Here is an 18970-nt window from a genome sequence, read left to right as displayed (position 1 = left end):
CGCAGGGAGCCGTGGAGGGAGTGGGTGAGGGGGGGGGGGGGCGGGGGGTGGTGGGGGGGGGGGCTGCAGGTGTGTGATTCTAGTTGAAGTGCTTCAAGATGTTAGCGCAGTTTTCACCCTCTGAGTGTTCCCGTTTTTTTTTGTTTTTTTTTTTTTTTGCTCCCAACTTACAACTGCAAACTTTAATTTGTTGCAGCTGTTCTGTAGCACTCTCATTTAGCTGGAACTTTAAAATGAATGGAGCTCCAGGCCGGTGGAGTCTGCTGAGCTCACCATACCAGCTACTGTTCAGTCGTGAACAGCATCACGAGGAGCGCTGTTGTGACGACAGGTTGAAGGCGGAGCTTCTTAAAGAGACAGAAACCCGATGTCATGGTGTCACATTGGGAAGTCAAGTTTCTTTTAAGTCATGTTTTATATATACAGCATTTTTATGACAACTGATGGTAACATAGTTTCTTTGTCATCCTACAAAAAGACTTTGTGCCTGAAATAAACCTAACACCGCCCCTTTAAGGCTCACCCTTTAGAAGGGTAAACAAGGAGGGCCACATAAAATTTCTATTAGAAGTATAAAAAACCCCGAGCATAATTTCAATTCATCTCATAATTATGAATTTTTTTGGAGTTGGTGTGTCATATAAATCATCCCCTGAATTAATTGCAACGTGCTGAAAAATGCGCTTTTTGTTAAAAACATCTGAAACAAACTTTTAGAAAACTACAAAACAGCCGAAACACCGAGTTCCTTTGAATCAAGACTAAAACCTGTGTAGAGACGCTTTTGAACATTGACCAACATATTTGATGTGTCTCTATGATGGCACTTGACAAAATGTAATGAAAGTTGTTGGTTTCTCAATTGGCGACTGTATATGTTATTTTTATGACTTTTTATTTTCATGATTTTATGATGTAAAACACTTTGAACTGCTGATGTAACACAAGTAACCAAGGGCTAAGCTGATATAAATATACTGATAATCACTCTCGTTCAAACAAAGTTTCTGTTGGGGATTCTTTCTTTTCTTTTTCTTTTTTTTTTTTTTTGGAGGCACTGAAATGATTTCGGCAAGGGCAAACTTGAATCCCATAGCTGTTCCATGCCATTTATTCCCCAGAGATTTGGATTAGTGAGATCCCGCTGTGCTCCGCTGTGACATTTCCTAAAACCCCACGCGACTGCAAATTCATGCCGTCAGTAACACGCTTGCAAACCATTCAGCAGGCAATAACTTCACAAGTTTTTAAAAAGTCCCCAAACTCAAGTCACTGGCCTCTCCCACAAACCCTGGAAATTAAATATATATATTATCCTCAAATTCTCGACATTGACAGGATTTTCGATGTTTCTCTCCAAGACTTTTGCCTTCCAGTAAATTCCTATTAACAGTTTGCCTAACAGTTGCTGTTTTTTTTGTTTTTTTTTTGTTTTTTTTTTGCTTTTTTATTTGTTGATGTAAAACCCAATTACAAATGCATTTCTATTTTGCAAATGGACATTTTCAGCAACCTCCCTAAACACTGGCTTATGAGTCAGACAATAAAATGTTATACTGGTTGTTTTTGACGAAGAGATTACAGCTGTCAGCGAGAACTGATGAACACGCCGACTGAATAACAATTAAAGCTATTTCAGACACGGCACAAAACCCCCCGCTTTTGGACAACAACAACAACAAAATAAAAATCCTACAAAATGCTTGTTGTCAGCTTTTTGAGGACCATGTTAGTGTGGTGAGCAGTTCTGATCGAAACGTGCAAAAAGGTTATAGCTGTGGGGAATAATTTGAATCGTTACCCAGTTGAGAGACCCAATAAAAGTTTATTTTCCATGTGAAACGTCTCGCTTTTAAAGGAGTTTGCGGTGTGGTGCGTCACACAGAGTTCCCAAAACTTTTCGGGGGACAAACAGACGCCCTACATCACAGATCCTGTCCTACGTTTTAAAAGTAGTTAGAACACGTTCCAGACCAGGCCTTTTCCTGCCACCTCTTCCAAACCGCTGGTTGGCATGGAGACAGGTTCTAGTGAGCGTTACGGAGGCGTCCGATATGCCTCTCTTTGCCGCCGTTCTCTAACATTTTTAACGTACGTTGAATCACTTTGCAATTTAACGTCTCTTATTGCGCCATTTTCATTTAACATCACACGTCATTTTGTTTTTACTGGTCCTAGTTGTGTTTTTTGATAGTCGTGTTTTGATTTTTCTAACTGCTATGTACAAGTTGTTTTTACTTTCTTTTAACAATTGTTCAGTGACAATAAAATCTTTCATTTCTGGTACTTTTTTCTTCCCTCACTAAGTGTGTCATCCAGCCTGGTTTGGAGCAGATCCTGTTGTTATCACTCTAAATGGTGGATTTTTCTACATTGAGATACATTTTTACACATCACTGCAGGATATTGGGCTGTTTTTCTATCAGTAAAAGGTTTAAAAAATCTTATTGTGACACAATATTTGCATAATGTTACTGCTTACACAAGTTTCAGGATTTAAATAAATAACAGAAAATGAGGGTGATACTGTTGATTAAAAATTTAACATTAAGTAAAAGACGCATCTTTGTCTCTATTGACCTTAAGGATGGTTTGTTCAAAGCGCGGCCCGGGGGCCATTTGTGGCCACAGTGACTTTTTGCGGCCTCCGCACAAAATTCAAGAATTCAGTGCTTTGAATGATTTCAGATTTGATCCGTCCAGCACAGACGGCTGAAGCAGACGCAAATTTTTCATTTTTAAATAGGCTACGTAACATAATTTTACCACAATGGGAAACGTCACTGTCTTTCATAACCAAGCTCTTATAATAAGTAGAACCACGTATGTCCATAGATTGTAACTGAAAAGCCGACATTTCTACACCTGAATCGACTTTTACTTCATTTCTTAAACTTGGCTAAATACAGAAATTGTTTCGACAGAAAGTGACGCATAACAGAATAAATTTGTTTCAAAAGAATTTGAAAACTAATAAAAAACAAAATTAGAGAGTCCCTTCTAGGTTTTTAATCTACAGTGAACGGCATTCCTTTTCCACAAAAAACAACAATAAATGTTATTGACTTGATTTTATTTATTTACTGTAGTTTATATGTTTTGGCCTTAATGTACTTTTGACTCATCTATTTTAGCCATGTGATACAAAGTTTGGACACCACAGCTTTCAGGTCTAGTGTTAGTTTATAGCAAGGTGCCATTTTCCCAAAAAGCTCATATTTCTGTTAGGCCCAGAAATAATCTTTATATACTTTCTAAAATATAAAATGTAACAGATTCAATTAAAAGAATAACTTCTTTTCAAATGAGGCCACTACCGCTAAATTTAGATGGACGTTTGATATATTGAAGCTAAAAACATTCTGGTCTAAAATCTAATCTGTTAATTTTGTGAAAGAAATTTTTCATATTAATTTTTCATAGCATGGTTTTGCTAAATATCAGCAAATTAGTTGTAATTCTAACGTGCCTTTTAAAGATAATTGAATTTGTCTCCCACCATGGCTTCTAAATAAAAGGAGGTAAAAGTGAAAATCAGTTTTATCACTTTTACTTGAGTTCAAAATCTTTCCCAACTTTTTTTTTTTTTTTTTTTGAGTCTAAACATCAGATCAATTTTCATCGCCGGTACCAGGTACTGTCACTGGCACAGAATGGTTTTGGCACATTGGCAGAAACTTGGGAGAAAAATGCAAAACAGCACGACGCTCCACGGAGAGAAAAAAACTAAACTCGCCAACAACGGGCTGCAGCTGCTGGAAATTTTTTATTTATTTTTCCCCCCACTGATCACCATACACCGCTGCCAGCCCCAAAAAACAGGAAATTAAGGTCCAAGAAAAGAGTGTGTGTCACGTCTCATTTCTTTTCTTTTTTATATTTTTATTTTTGTGATTTTAAAAACTTCAGATAATCACCTCCTGTTGTTCGCTCCCCTCTGGGAATTCAAGTGCAAAGGTTCTTGGTGGCTGTCGAAAAACTTTTTGTTGCCATCGGAGGAAAATCAAACGTTGCTCGTGCAAAAATTGATCAAGTAAATCCTCCGAAGATCACAGTAATTGTTCCAGTGATTAATTGGTTGTGTTTTAAATGGGCTTTGTAGTTATGTGGTGAAAAACAACAACAAAAAAAAGAATAATAATAAAAAAACATTAACATGCACACAGCTGTGAAAATGATGACAGTCATGTTAGGATAAAAGAGAAAATGAGGCCTAAATGAAGAGAGGTGAGCCAATTGTCAGCTCATTGAAATTCATGCCTCTGGAGAGATGGCCTCTGTGTTGCCCTTTAAAAGTTATCTGTGGAACAAAAACTAAGTCAACAAAAAATTAAATACGTCATTTATGAAAGCAGTTGAATCCGTGGTCATTATTAGGACTCAGAGTGATTCGTGTTTATTACAGCTAATGTTGATGATTGTTCAGCTTCAGAAAATGTGAATATTATTTGAGACCATTCACAGTAGTTATGAGAAGAAGGGTTATGTTACTTAACCAAATGGTAGACTCCTAGCATCGCTAAAAAAAGTAAAGTACATTAATGGAAAGCTTAGTGGAAGGAAAAGGTGTGGTAGAAAAAGGGGCACAGAAACATGCACAATCACAGTTTTGATAGAACTGTGAGGAAATCAGGAAAAAAAAAAATCTGAGAAACTGAAAATGTATATAGGAATGCCCAGACTAGGGCAGTAAAGTGACTGCAGCTGTGAAAGCCACCACTCACAGTTACAGGAAATAGACTATGACTCTTGCATTTCTTGCACTCCTGAATCAGAGACGTCAGGGAAAAAATAAAAAAAATAAACGTGTTGGTCCGTGCCCTAAAGTCTTCTGTCCAGATGGCAGAGAGAAGACATTTTAATTTCATTTGGAAACCGAGGTTCCCCATCCTGGAGTAAGAGTGTACAAACCACAGAGTGCAAGTTGAGTCATGAACTGGGGGAGTAATGTTTTTATAATCTGCTGTTATAGATCCACTGACCTATCAAATCAAAAGCCAGGGCTGTTTTTTTTCCACCACAAATTTTACTTTTTTTATTTTCACATAAACAAGCGAACAGTGGCTCAGACAAAAAACTGTTCTGCCAGTTAGACAGGAAGTAATTCATAAAGGGTTATACGAAGTAGTAAAATAAATAAATAAATAAATAAATAAATGTAACAGTAATTGCAGTTGGGGTTAGCAGCTAGAGCATCAGTCTACATTAGCCGTCTCTAGATGACGAAGGAATGGCTTCCAAGCACTTTGAAAAGTCCTCAAATATTTTTTATTTCGGGATCTTTCCATCTGTATTAATGACATCATGTCCACGATCCACATCTGAAAGGAGGAGGCAGCAGAGGATTTCCATTCCTTTAAGATCCGTCTTCTGGCAGTAACCATTCCCAAAGCCAAATGTCTCAGCATTAAAACTGCAGCTTGTTACTTTTATGAAGAATATGTTTTTACATACTTGTTAAAACTGCTATTATGTTGACAGCACAATGTGAAGCAGAAGAGATCGACTTCCTCCACCTCCTCTCTGAGCTACTATTGTTGTGTGAGGAAGTGCACCGCTTCTGACCAAAACTAACCAATCAGAGCCAGGAGGCGGGTCTCAGCGTTGTCAATCAATTTTGTGTACTCTGCTGAATGTGATGGTGGAAAAATAACTTATCGTTACAAGAAAACCGTTTATCTGCCGTCATTGGTGGCTATGCTAACTAGCCTATTTGTTCACTATAGTCTACGCTAGCTAAAAGCTTAGCAGAGAGCAAGAGGGGCAGGGGAAGGGAGGATGAGCAGCGCCACAAGAGATTGTGATTGACAGAGCTAAGACCCGCCTCCTATTGGCTGTTTCTCGTTAGCACTGGGAGAAGATGTGTAAAAAAAAAACTTTAATAATAATCATAAATACATACTGCAGTTTTAGCACAGAAGGGTCCTGGATCAGGCTCAAATGGCCTTTTATAAGCCTTAGCACACCAGTGGAGCCACATGCTGATCACGTCCGTGCCATGCTGCACTAACGCAGTCATTCTTGCAAAAAAGAGTCTTGTACTGAGTGCATTAACTGTGCAGCACATGAGCATACTTTTAAAACATAAAAATTCATATTTTATTGGCCTGATGTAATATTCTACCACACATGACTGTGCACCTGTATGGGTTAATGAAATAACAAGAATCTGCACAACATTTTAATTAAAAGTTTGAAAAAAAGTCAATTGCCAAAAAGCATTGGTTCTGTCGGCAGGGAAAAATATTTTCCTGATTAAAAGCAACGCATAGGAATAGCAACAACGTGTCCATTTTCTGAGCAAAATGGGAAAAAAAAGAAAGAAAAAAAAAGACCAAACTGCCCCAAAGGAAAATCAAAAATAAATGAATAAATATAAATAAATAAAATTATAACAATCCAAATGGTAATAAACAAACCATTACATGTGCACAGTCATATTAATTATTATAAAGCTCCAGAGGGAAGCGTGTGAACTCTGATTAATTGCCTGGAGTCGTGCGGGGCGGTGTTTGTGGGGCCTGAAAAGTTTCAGACTGAGGTGGTGCTTGGAAGGCGGCGAACAGGCACTTTCCATATTTCCGTATAAATTTGACCTGTCCACGTCTCACGTTCCCTCTGGCTCTGCTAACTGCAGAGCATATGGCACGACATGCTGTTTGGTGCAGCAGTTCCACTTGGTTTATTTGCTGCCCTTCTGTTGACGTCAAAAAAAGAAACACACATTCGGGTTTTTTTCTCCTTTTTTTTTTTTTTTAAAGATTCAAGAATCAAGCTGGCTTTCTTCAACCCAGCACTGGCAAAAAAAAAAAAAAAAAATCCATTATCTTACTTCCTGCTCTGCATACTTCAATTTACAGAGCAGAAAGTAGCTGATATGTATTGTCGTATCAATTATAATTTTTGCACCTTTAGTCCAAAAGTTAAATTCATGACAGTACTGTAAGAAAACCTTTTGGAGTCTGCTAAAAGACTGTGGAAAAAAAATTCACACTGATTAAATATCCAGGCAGAATAGTTTTGATCAAAACATATCTTTGCATTAGAATGGCCTAGTTAAAGCCAAGACTAGAATTGTCTTGACTTTAAGAGCAAAATCGATGCACATAGATGCCCTTTGTGTAATATTTCAGAGTTTTACATTGCTTTAAAGATGTAATCATTTACCGACTCGACCGGACGTTGCTAGGTAACCAAAGAGTGAGTGGGTTAGCTGACGTCACTAGCCCTGACAGGTTGAGCAGCTGATTTCCTCTGCCTACATCTCCCAGAATGCTGAGCAGAGTTCTAGATCAGAGTTTGGTGAATGTTGAATAAAACACCTGTTGATCACTTGCCTATTGCGATACATATTTTTATTGATTTACCATCCGACCTTGCATTAAAATTGTCTTTATCTATCAAATGACACTTCATGACAACAGTCAAACATTTACAGGTGTTACATTGATGACACTGTCATGTCAGTCCTATATGCACACCCAGCTCAAATAAAGTGCTGCCGTTTATGAAAAACTGATCAATAATTATCGATATTGACTGATACAAAAGGTTTATATCGTGATACGTTTTTCCAGCCTGTATCGTCCAGCCCTACACTTGAGTTATGTGTAAATGAGTTGGTATGTTAAATAAAAATCTCATTAAAATGCAAACAAGCGGTCGTCACTTGTTACAGCATAAAACAAAAGAACGTTTATGAACACCTCTTCGATTTTGAAAAGGTTTCTGTTCTGCGAATTTATTTTCATCTTTCCACCGTTTTACTTTTTAAAGAAAACAAATGAAAGTTTGATGCATGGAGTCTGCTGTTACAAATGCCTGTCGTTTGGTGATCATTTCCAGAACAATAAAGCCATGCAGGCTCGGTACTGATGTGAGCAACGTTACAGAGCATCCCACACCTGAGGAAGCCAACGATCCGGCGCGATCGTGAGCCGTAACGTACCGTACACGTAGAGAACGTAGTCGTCGTAGGCCTCCCCGACGGCGTTCGACGCCACGCAGCGATAGGTGCCGTTGTACGACTTGTTCAGGTTCTCGATGTAGAGATCGGAGCCGGTGACCACGGCGTGTGGCGGCACGTCTTCGTCCACCCTGAGCCAGTTGATCTGATGGGGGCTTGAAAGCACAAATGCCACACGCATCACTCAGACGCTGTCTATCCCATGCTAGAAATCCGAAATAAAGGTCAGATCTGAAATCGACGGCGGAGGGCGGGGTGCCTAATGGTGTACGGCATGCTAACAACTGGTTTAATGGTACAATGAAATGGAAAGGTTAAGAGGATGTTTGGAGAGGGATGGCACCGCCGAGTAAACAGCAATCTCCAGTGCTTAAGTTCATCCGTGTGTGTGTGTGTGTGTGTGTGTGTGAGTGTGAAACAACTCACTGTGGTTTCCCCTCAGCGATACATGTCAAATCAAGATTGTCGCCCTCTCTTGTTAACCCATCAGGATATGTCACCACGATCTTCACCTCAGGTTTATCTGGAAAAAAACAAACAAAAAATAAACAGCAAATAACATCTAAAAATGAAGCAAAAAGTAACGGATTTTTATTTTCTCCTAACCTCCAAGTAAAATACGATTTATCTCTAGAGTGAACTCTGGAGTGAAATTCACACCAAAACGAAAAAAAAAAACGAGTGAAACGCAGACGATGATAAAATGATTGTTCTATGTTCTCATTACACATCCAGTCAGTTTGCCCTACCTTACAGCAAAATGTGTCTGTGTGTGTGTGTTTTTTTTTTCCCTGACTCTCTTATCTCTGGACGCAAAAGATTACCAAAATGTCAAGCGGTTACAGTCAACCTTTCTCTTTTTCCTTAAAAGGTCAAACAAAACAGTTATCTACCTTAAAAAAATAATAATAATATTCGACAGAGACTACAAAAGACTAGCCTAACCTTTCTTTGATGCTTAACAGTGGTAGGCAGCTTGTATTACCTCTTTAATCAATGCGTCAGACAATAAAAAAAATAAAAATAAAAAAACGTAAAAATTATCGGAAAAGCAATTTTGCTCTTACCTGAAATTAATGTATGCTATTAGACAAGGCAGCAGCTTACATAAAAACTGAATTTTAATTATATTCCAAAGATTTAATTAAAGCTATGATTTAATGGTAAGAGCATATGCTGAGCTTTTAAGGGCACATTATGGGTATTAAGGAGGAACTGCACTTTATGCTTAAATTTAGACATTACAATGGAGCTCAGCTTTTTACACTAGGGACAGGCAAGATTATGAAAAAAAAAAAACTTGTCATAACAATTTGTGGTACTTCCTGTGATTACTGGAGGTAATCACAAAAAAAAACTTTAAAACAATTAGGTTTTTACAAATACATCTGTGAGAAAAAAATCTTGAGGCATCTTCAATTCATACATGAAGTGATGAACAGCAATAACATTATCCAATAAAGTCATATTTCTAATATATATTGATAACCTCTGGAATGTTACAGTAGAAGTGGTAACGCCAATCAAACCTTCAGATTTTGGAGTTTAACAGCATCACCAGTTTGTTGTCATGACGATGAACCACAAATTATCCAATTATTGCATATCTTTAATGTGCATCAACCACAAATTAAAATGTCTACCTATCCTTTCAAGGTAAGGAGCATGTCTTATTTGATTTGTTGAAAAGTTCTTCCAACACATTTGTGAGGTCAGACACTAATGTTGGACGAGAAGGTCAAGTTGATCCACACCAATCTTGCTGATAAATGTCCTTGAATGCTCAATAAAATCTCACTTCCTGAACCTCTCTATGCAGGTCTGTAGTCTGTTACAAAAAGCCAATTACCTCTCTGCTCTTTGTGACTGAAGATGCCCTGACCCAACTGTGTGACCTGGTGTGGCTCACCACTTCGTTGCCGTCATCCCCAATTGCTTCCACTTTGCTAAAGCAGCAACAACAGTCGAGCAACCGTGGAATATTTTGTGGCCAGAAGATTTCCACCCTGGATTAACTGCCCAGGATGCATCTCATCATGGTGCTATGCCGGAATGTCCTCAGTTAACCTTTTCTAGGAGCTACATTTTACATTTAATGTGGCTAGGGAAATGTTTGAAACAGCTGAATTCAAAGATTTGGAGGGATGACCAAGTACTTTTGGAAAAATAGTGTGCGTCAAATATGTTTCAAGTACACAACGTGACACATCAAAGATTTCAATAAATAAAAATGAATTTGAGCTGGAGATAGGCACCAGCACCCCTCCCGACCCCACTGAGGGACAAGGGTGTTCAGAAAATGGATGGATGGATGGAAAATGAATTTGTTCCGAATTTGTCCAATCTAACAGAACTGTTATTTATGTTTGGAACAAGTTTTGAACTCATTATTTGGGTGTTGGGCTCTTGTCATTTAATGAATCCACTGTCTACATATTGAAAATGCTTTATTTTTTTCTATGCATTACCTAAATCGTTAAAAAACATGGGTTCTTTTTCATATTGTCGACGAGTCGCCAAACAAAGTACTTAGTCGATCTCTGTAGTTTTTGTTTTTTCTTCCTCAGACTGAGCATTAAGACTTCAGATAATTTTATTTACCAGAACCATAATGCAGAGGGCGACCATTCAGTCTGTGAAAAACCTTCTGCATGCAAGCTGACACAAGTTGGACCAATTCTGCCTTTTTGCAAAGTGTTACGCAACGCATTTGATTGGTCTGCGGTGAAAAGATTAGTCCGTAATTAACATGTTAAAGATTTGCATACATTAACGGAGTCGCAGCTTCAGTCCATCACGTTTTGGTGAGAGTAATCTAGAGAGTTACTGTTTTGGCCTAAAAATAGAAAAGCTGTTTCCTGCTTGTGTGTCAAAGACAAAAATGATTATAAATCATAATTATTCTGTGCAGTTTTGCTTAAAAGTTTACATACAGTGCACAGGAAGTCCTGAATTTATAGTTGATTTTCACCAAACATAGAGAATAATATCATATACCGACAAAGAAAGGTACACTTCAAATCAAATTTAGAATTCCTCAATAATTCTGAATTCTTGGCAGAAATTACAGAATAAACTTAAAATATTACGTTTTCTGGTAAAGACTCTGTTTTTCAACATAGTTAACAAAATTGTAGAGAGGTTGAGGTCATTGTTTATGGAGGACGAATCAATACGCTTAACGCTAGACTGTTTAGTCCATTCAAAATCAATTATTACATGTATTTGGGATCATCCTACCTGAAACGTCTCTCCTCAAAATGTTTGACGATGCAAAACAAACCAGCTAAGTCTGTGAATTCTGTGACGAAGAATAATAAATTACCCAAAATGATGTAATAAAACCTCAATAATCAAGCACAAAGGCTGACCTACTGGGTAGACTGTAACAAAACACACACACCAAATACAGAAATAAAAAAGAACTAGGCGCACACAAGAACGTCTAAGAAGTTTATGGCAGAGATGTAAGAGTGGATTTTCAAAGTAGAATTAAAAACTGCTTTTGAAAGAGCTAATTAGGTCAGAAAAACATCATCCAGTAAGATGAAAACAAAACTGTGACAAGTACGGAGCCTTGTGGTACACCTGAGAGGAGACCAACCATCTGAGGACTTTAAACCAAACATTGCATGTATATACATGTAGATAGATTGTAGATGTATACTTTATTTTCTCTAGAAGGGGAATTTGTCTTGGACATCTTTCCCCTTATGGAGACAATAAAGTATACATCTGTCATATTTATATATTTGAACATATTTAAATAAAAGAAAGTCAGTATTAAATGCAAACTTGGCAACCCAGTTTATGTTTTTGTGTCATGATCCGTGGTTTTCTGTGTGTTTGAGTTTTTCAATGTGTTCCTGTTTCCCTGTGAGTCTCTGTCCTGTCCTCCCCGTTGATTGCTCCCCAGGTGTGTCTCATTCCCTTAATTACCCCGTGTGTATTTAAACCCACCAGTTGTCTGTGTTCCTCGTCGGGTCCTTGTCTATGTCTAACGTGTCTACTGTTCTAACGTTTGTCTTATGCTTTCCAGTAGAACTGTACAGTCCTGGTTTGCTAAGCTCAAGATTCACATTGTCAGTTGCTACCGGTTGTTAGCTGTGAGCTAATTGTTCCTGCCGTGCTGCCTGATTTGGACTATGTGAACTACATTCATCATTAAATTCATCTTCACCATAACCTGGGTTCTCTGCGTCATCTCCTCACCACTTCAACCCCACCTTATGACATTTTGTACAAATCAAAGTAGTGTGCTGTCTGTTCATTAACCTGGAGAAAATATGTCTGAATTAATAAATATTAAGTCTACACTGTAAAAAAAAAAAAAAAAAAGTCTGTAATTTATGGTAAAATGCCAGAATTTTGCCGTATAAATATGGTAAAATCTGTATTTATACAGTAAAATTCTGGCAAACACAGCTGCCTGTATTTTACCGTAGATTAGAGATTTTTTTTTCTATTTTTTACAGTGTCTGTTGAGTGTAGAATCAGTAAGGACAAAGGTTAAATTAACTATCTGAACACACAGCAAAATGCCAAGATATTTTTGGCACAAAATGATTCTATCTCAAATATCTCTGTGCTGCCTTTGTCGCTTTAGTTGTTAAACCTTTCTTTTATTTCACAGTTTCCATTTTCCGATACTTCTAGATTAAACCTTTAAAGCACAGAAACACCCAGGACTTTCTCCACTAACGAACGCCAGCCCTCCAGAGTCCAAGCATAGCACCCTTTGGTTCTGGCCCTTTAAAAAGAAAAAAACGAAGAAGAAGAAGAAGAAAAAAAAAAACATGCATTTCTGGGTCACTTACAGAGCACTTCCAAGTGTCTTTGAGCCAGAAGGTCCTTTACAGCTGGATGGTCAACGATGCAGTCCACCGGCACTCCATCATCCTCCTTGGTGACAGAAAACCTCACCCGACTGGTGACAGTAAACATCCTGTCATACGTCTCCTCGACTGTTGTTTCAGCTGGAAAAAGCCGCCGCACACAGAAGAGGAAATAAAAGTTACTGGCCGAAAAAAAAAAAAAGTTCAAAATCAAATCTCCAATCCCCCCAGCAGCAGCAGCTGGTAATGGGCAAATAGTCATAGCTATTAAGAGCATATTACCTGTCAGAGTGAAGTACTTTAAGATGGCATTTACATTTAATTTATGATTCGGTGATGCGGTAGCCCGAACGAGACTTCAGAGGATTCAGACGAGCCCCGAGGCCTTCGATTCTGACGCGGGAGCGGCCGGGTCATATCGGGTCCCATAATGAACGCTGGAGGCTGCAGCATTGCTGGGGCTAACCCCGCAGTAATCTGCTGCCCACTAGGCCCGAGGCTGTCAGAGGGGCATTCATTTAGAGAGCATTACAATGCCAGAGGGGCATCGCATTAGCCGCGGTGCTGAGTGTGATGGTTTACCCGCACTTAATGAAGTGAGGAAATAATTACAGCCCGACGTTGACCCCGCAGCACACTTCCATTTCAGCCTCGTCACGGGGGAGAGCTCGGCCGGGACCTACGGAGGGCAGGAGAGGAAAAAAAAAAAAAAAACGTCTTCTTCCACAGCCGATGACCGCCAACACACACATATGTGGCCCCCTTTGACGGATATGAACCCTGCGTAACATACACCCGGCCCCGTGAAGGAACCTGCCCGGCATAAAATTTAAAGCGCCGGGATCAGCGAGAGGCCACCGCGCTCGTAGGCATTAAATTTGACGACTCTGCCGACTGCAGGCGAAAGAACGCGCCGTTTGGAAGGCACACTTGGTGGAGTAATAACTGTAAACAAATCTCTTATGTTTCCAAAAAATTCATTTTTTTTTTCCCAAAATGAAGAAAGACATTACAGAAGCACGGAGCACATACTCTACCGCAGTCATAAAGTGTTCGTGTTATTTCATGTTTTATTGCTCTGGTTGTTAAACGTAGCAGTCTGAATGGGAGCATTACTTAAGAAAACTACTTTGACCAGGATGCAATCAGCACAGCTAATAACGCTGAGTGAGAACACACACAGAACGCTCCTGTACACAGAACGCTGCTGTTTTAAAGCACCGTCTCACACTTTATCACCCATTTTTCACATCTTGTCAGTTTTTTTTTTAAATTATTTTATAGCGAATGAATCTGATACGACAGCAGAAAGTAACTACTGATTATTACATTCAAGTTTTAATGCACATCCCTGTCAGACAGGAGCAGTATTATGTAAAATGAACTTGTTTGGAGCTTTTCATCATCTTATAATGTTATTCCTTCATCAAAAACATACCAGTGTTTCCTTGATTCTCTCATGCGTGCTTGAGAAATCCTTGAATCTCCCATGGCAACCGTTCAGCTGTGCAAAACGCCCAGGTGGGCCTAGCCCCGCCTTTGAGGAGGAAGCTCCTCCTGGGAGCTGCAGTTTGCAAGCTTCTGAGCTTCCGCCTCACTCAGCTCCTTCAGACTAGCCTGCAGCAATTAGCAAACACCTGGTGGAACTGTGTTTGCTATCTGGTGAGCTCTTTAAACGAGCTCCTTCTCAGTGAAAGCCTGGTAGAGGGTTAAATGAAGGAGGACTTCCTGAAGGCGGAGTTTCAGAAAGACCAGGAGTTTCTTGAAGAGACAGAGGCCCAATTTCAAGGTGTTAAATTACAAGTCAAATTTCCTTTGAAGTCATATTTGATATATGCAACATTTTTATAGCAACTGGAGGTAACATAGTTAGTTGATTGTGCTAAAAGCTGGAAAATACATAGTACTCCCGCTTTAAATACATCCAGCCCAACCAACTGCCTCTAGATGCCATTTATCTGGTAAAGAGAAGGAAAACTGTGCACTCCACAAATCTAGATTTAACAGGCAAGTGGGAAGAAGAAGAAAGCCATTCATTGCAGAAAGTCTTATGAAGTGCAGCTTACAGTTTAGCGCTGGCGAGATAGGGGTCACAGCAAACACGTGGAAAAGGGGTTTCTGATCAGGTGCAAACAAAATGGAAATTTGTGGATAACATGCAAACAGATCAAAGCCGATGGGAAGCTAGATGGGGCTAAATGTAGGGCAGTACCTGAAGAAAAACCCATTAGATGCTGCAAAAGACAACAGTGACCCGCCCCAAAAGACTTGTAGCCGCTGTAGCTGCAAACGCTGGCTCCACAAACTACGGGGTGCTGATTTTCTTTCTTCTCCCGATTCATTCTTGACCATGGCAATAGCAAAGAGGGAAAACTTCGGAAGTCCCCAATCCTCAAGCCAGTCATCTTCTATCAATTAACGGCTTCGCCCCGAAGCCCGGACGAAGGAGAAGCGGCGCGGATCGGGTCAGAGAAGGACTCAAATCTGAATGCAGAGGGAGATTTTGGAGTTGCAGCAGAGACGTCAAATCAAACGCTCTCGTGAGCATCGAGCACTGATCAATTCCAGAGCAATCAAGCATGGCCGTCTTCTCAGGGTGACATTTTCTTTCACTCAGACTCTAACCCGAGTCGTCTGGCTGCCAACACGCTGCCGGGACCCCGTCCATGATCGAGCTGTCTGGAGACGGCTGAGATGAGCGCAACTCCAGCGCCGGTAAAGCCGTCGAAAATAAATACAATTCCGGAATTAAACTCGCCACAACCACCGAGAGGAAACGAGAGAATATGAGTCGTGTCAGTAGAGCCGGAGTTTTACAGGAAGGTGGTAAATGCTGAACTCGAGTAAACTGGCTCTAGCAGAGACAAAAGACCCACAGAGGTCAAAGAGCATATTTTAAAAACATAAATTTACTACAATAAGGTGCACACTTAAGAAATATTAGATGTGAAAGAACATGTTGGAAGAACAAATACTTTCTAGCAGCACTGCAAAAACATAAAATCTATTTTTGGTGTAGTTTCTTGTGCAAATATCTTAGTACACTTGAAAAAGACAACACTAACTTACAAATAACTTTTCAGAAAGATACTGGAGCTTCATTTAAGTCAGTAATTCCTTAATATTGACAAAAAAAGAACCAATTCCATTAGCAGATTATTTCATGTGTAACATGGGCAAAATGTCTTGTTATAGGTCAATCGAACAAGTAAATTTTATTAACCATCGACTTGAAACAAGCTCCCACGTCCCGTTGAAAAGTTACCCGTGAGTTGATTTTGTCTTATTTCAAGTGTAATAAGTTGTTTGAACTAGAAATTAGGCAAAAAAAATACTTGGTGAGATTTTGTGTTTTTGCAGTGAGATCAACAATTCAGTCAGCAGAGTGAAAAGAGACATAAAAGATAACAGGAGACCTAATCAGAAGAATGAAAATGTGAAAACAGTTTCAGATTGATTTTTCTTTTTAAAGTTAATTTCAGTAATTCGATTCAAAATATGTGCAATCGAACTCGGTTGTGTTGTTTATATAAAAAGACATATTCAGTACTTTTGCTTTACTAAATCAAGTCAAGCATTTGCATTTTTACCTACATTAGGATAAACAAAACTGCTTCACAGTTTTGACCTGCATTGTTCATTTTTAAGAGGTTATTTTCATGTCTTTGGTACTGGGTGGGGCTGCCAGATCCAAACTGTTTTTGTTTTTTTTCCCACAAGATTCCCACAATATTTTTGCAGGACTTTGTCGCATTCCTCTTGTAACTCAGTCAGGTTTGTGATGGCAACTCCTACATACCGATATTTGATAAAGCCAAAGGTTGTGAATGAAACTTTCAAAGGTTTAGAAAAAAAATTATAATTTGATTATACGCCAACATCTATACTAGGATGAGAAAATGTGAAACAAAAGCTCAACAAGGCTGCAAGATGTTCTGAGATTAACATTCAGTGACTGTGGTTGAATCAGCTTCTGATTGGATCCCACAGAGGTCTTCCTCAGTGAGTTTAAATGTCAGCAAGCTCATTTAAGACAAGGGGAGCGGGTCAACCTTAGGTTTGGTGTATTTATTCTAAAATATGATTCCTCAAGGTCAAATACGAAACCGCGCTCCAGCTCTTTGAATTAAAAATGAGTCTGAAAATTTTTAATCAAGGTTCTTTTTTCTTTTCTGTCTTTCCTTTTGATAGCTTGAGGATTTTTACTGAATACTAATTGTCGTGTTAGTCGAAACTCTTTTACGGCTCAATCTGAAATTGCAGGGTTTTTTAAGCTTTAGTTCGATTTTTTTTTTATTTTTTACACAGTTTCTTGAATACCGTTACCCTTGATCACAAGGACAAGAAACAATTAAACGCTGCTGTCTAATCCAATTTCTTTCCACCTTTAACAATAGCAGCATCAGATAAATGGTTTAGTCTTAATCAGTTATTGTACTGGGCCACCAGTTCTGCACTTCTTCCTTCCCTGCAAACAGCACCGGTGCCTCTCAATGAAATATAATATTTGAGTACTAAATATGGCGGCGTGTGATTATGCAAGCCAAAGTGAAAGTCGCAGGTTTAAACTTTCTATTTACACGTCTGAGAGTCTGCACCTCAATAAATAAGAGACACACATAATGAGAATCATTATTTTAGTGTTTAAACTCATAAAAAGGAGTGAAGTGTATTGCTGGCTGCTCGCATTGCTAATAGTAGCAAGAAAACCCCCTTTTTTTTTGGTACTTACAGCAAACCAGATGCACTTTTTAAGTAGGTTTTCATGCCTCCTCCTTTGTTTTGGTGTATTCAGTTGCAACTTTATAGTGACACATATTGGCATGGAATATTTACTAAAATATTCTAAGTAATCTGCCGTAATAATGAGCTTAGGAAAACAAATACTGTTAAATATGAATGGTATGAATACAAATATGATTTATAAAGCTGGCAAACAGCACAAAAGTTGGCTGGACTGTTCATTACTTTTATTTATTCATTTTTAATCACTGTCTGTAAAAGCAATATTGAGTTGTAAAAGGATAATTAACAATGTAGTAAACAGTGTTCTTTAGTTGAAGCAGAAATGTCAAAGACAGGCATCTTCCGGAAAAAGCTGAAAATTTAACCGAAAAGCATCGAAAGATAAAATAAATGAACTCAGTGATGAAAGAGAAGAAACTCTAAGCTACAAGTGCAAACGTTGTAATGTCACTGAACAGCAACACCATTTTGCTAGGTGTGCTATTGAGAAATTGCAACCAAATTGATCTGACTCTGTGCTGAGTATACTGAAAAGTACATACACATACTTTTTTAGGAACTTGTTGTGTGATTCTTTATATCTGGTACTGCTGAATTTCCCCTTTGCGGGTCAATAAAGTCTGTTTCTATTCTTATTCTGTTCCATTTTTCTTTTCAATTATTTAGTTGAAGGCAAACGATGTTCTGAATAATCATAGTGAGGAACAGATGATGCTTCTTATGCAGCTGCTTTGCTGCAAGTGTTTTATGTCATAAACAAATGTCACTCAATCAATGCCAGACACTGTTCTTCACGATGAAACACAGAAGTCAAATAATTAAATATGTAAACACAGTGGATTTCATTATTACAGTCCTTTTTTATCATGTTTATTTTGCCATTATTTTATTATATTTTATCATTATTAAGCCAAGAAACTTGATAGAGACATGCGGTAGTGATATGCAAATGTATCTCCAATGGTAAAACTTATAAAAAACTAATATTCACAAAATAGTGACATATTTGAAGTATTTTTTTTACTTCAGATATGTACATTTTGATGATTGTGGCTAAAGAAAAACAATCCAAAATTCACATTCTATGAAAATTTAAAATATCAAGCAGGACCAATAAGAAAGAACATTAATGTATGAAATGCCAACAAGTGAATAAAGACTTCCATGTATTTAGTTACTGCGAGGTGATTAGCCTTTTACAGCAACCTTCAGGTAATCCTCATTGAGATGTCTCTTAAATTCCTTCTGACAATGCTCCATGGATTCTGTGTGGAATTTTGTTCCTGCAAACCTATTTGAGTTCAGTTTGAGCAATTTATTTCTTTGCTACCATTAAAGCTACCTTGTTAGCAAGCAGAGATTGCTAGGGCCTATAAAGCATTACTCTAATTATTTTTTTTAAATTAAATTTTGATTATATTCT

At 38.4% G+C, this 18970-nt stretch overlaps 1 protein-coding gene across 3 annotated transcripts in view; it reads right to left on the bottom strand.

The window, feature by feature from the left end:
* Window positions 1–18970, bottom strand: part of cadm1b (cell adhesion molecule 1b) — a 275050-nt gene that overhangs the window by 47949 nt on the left and 208131 nt on the right. For all 3 annotated transcript variants that reach the window (XM_015037148.1, XM_015037234.1, XM_015037317.1), the window contains 3 exons: window positions 12784–12942; window positions 8393–8489; window positions 7949–8121 (listed from right to left, as the gene is read on the bottom strand). In XM_015037148.1, coding sequence (XP_014892634.1) covers window positions 7949–8121; window positions 8393–8489; window positions 12784–12942 — 429 coding nt within the window. The remainder of the gene's footprint in view (window positions 1–7948; window positions 8122–8392; window positions 8490–12783; window positions 12943–18970) is intronic.

This window comes from Poecilia latipinna, unplaced genomic scaffold (assembly GCF_001443285.1).
Source record: "Poecilia latipinna isolate Pla-1442-1.1 unplaced genomic scaffold, P_latipinna-1.0 Scaffold1, whole genome shotgun sequence".
Classification (NCBI taxonomy): domain Eukaryota; kingdom Metazoa; phylum Chordata; class Actinopteri; order Cyprinodontiformes; family Poeciliidae; genus Poecilia; species Poecilia latipinna.
Note: the sequence above shows the minus strand (reverse complement) of the source record. Positions and strands in the feature narration are given on the sequence as shown.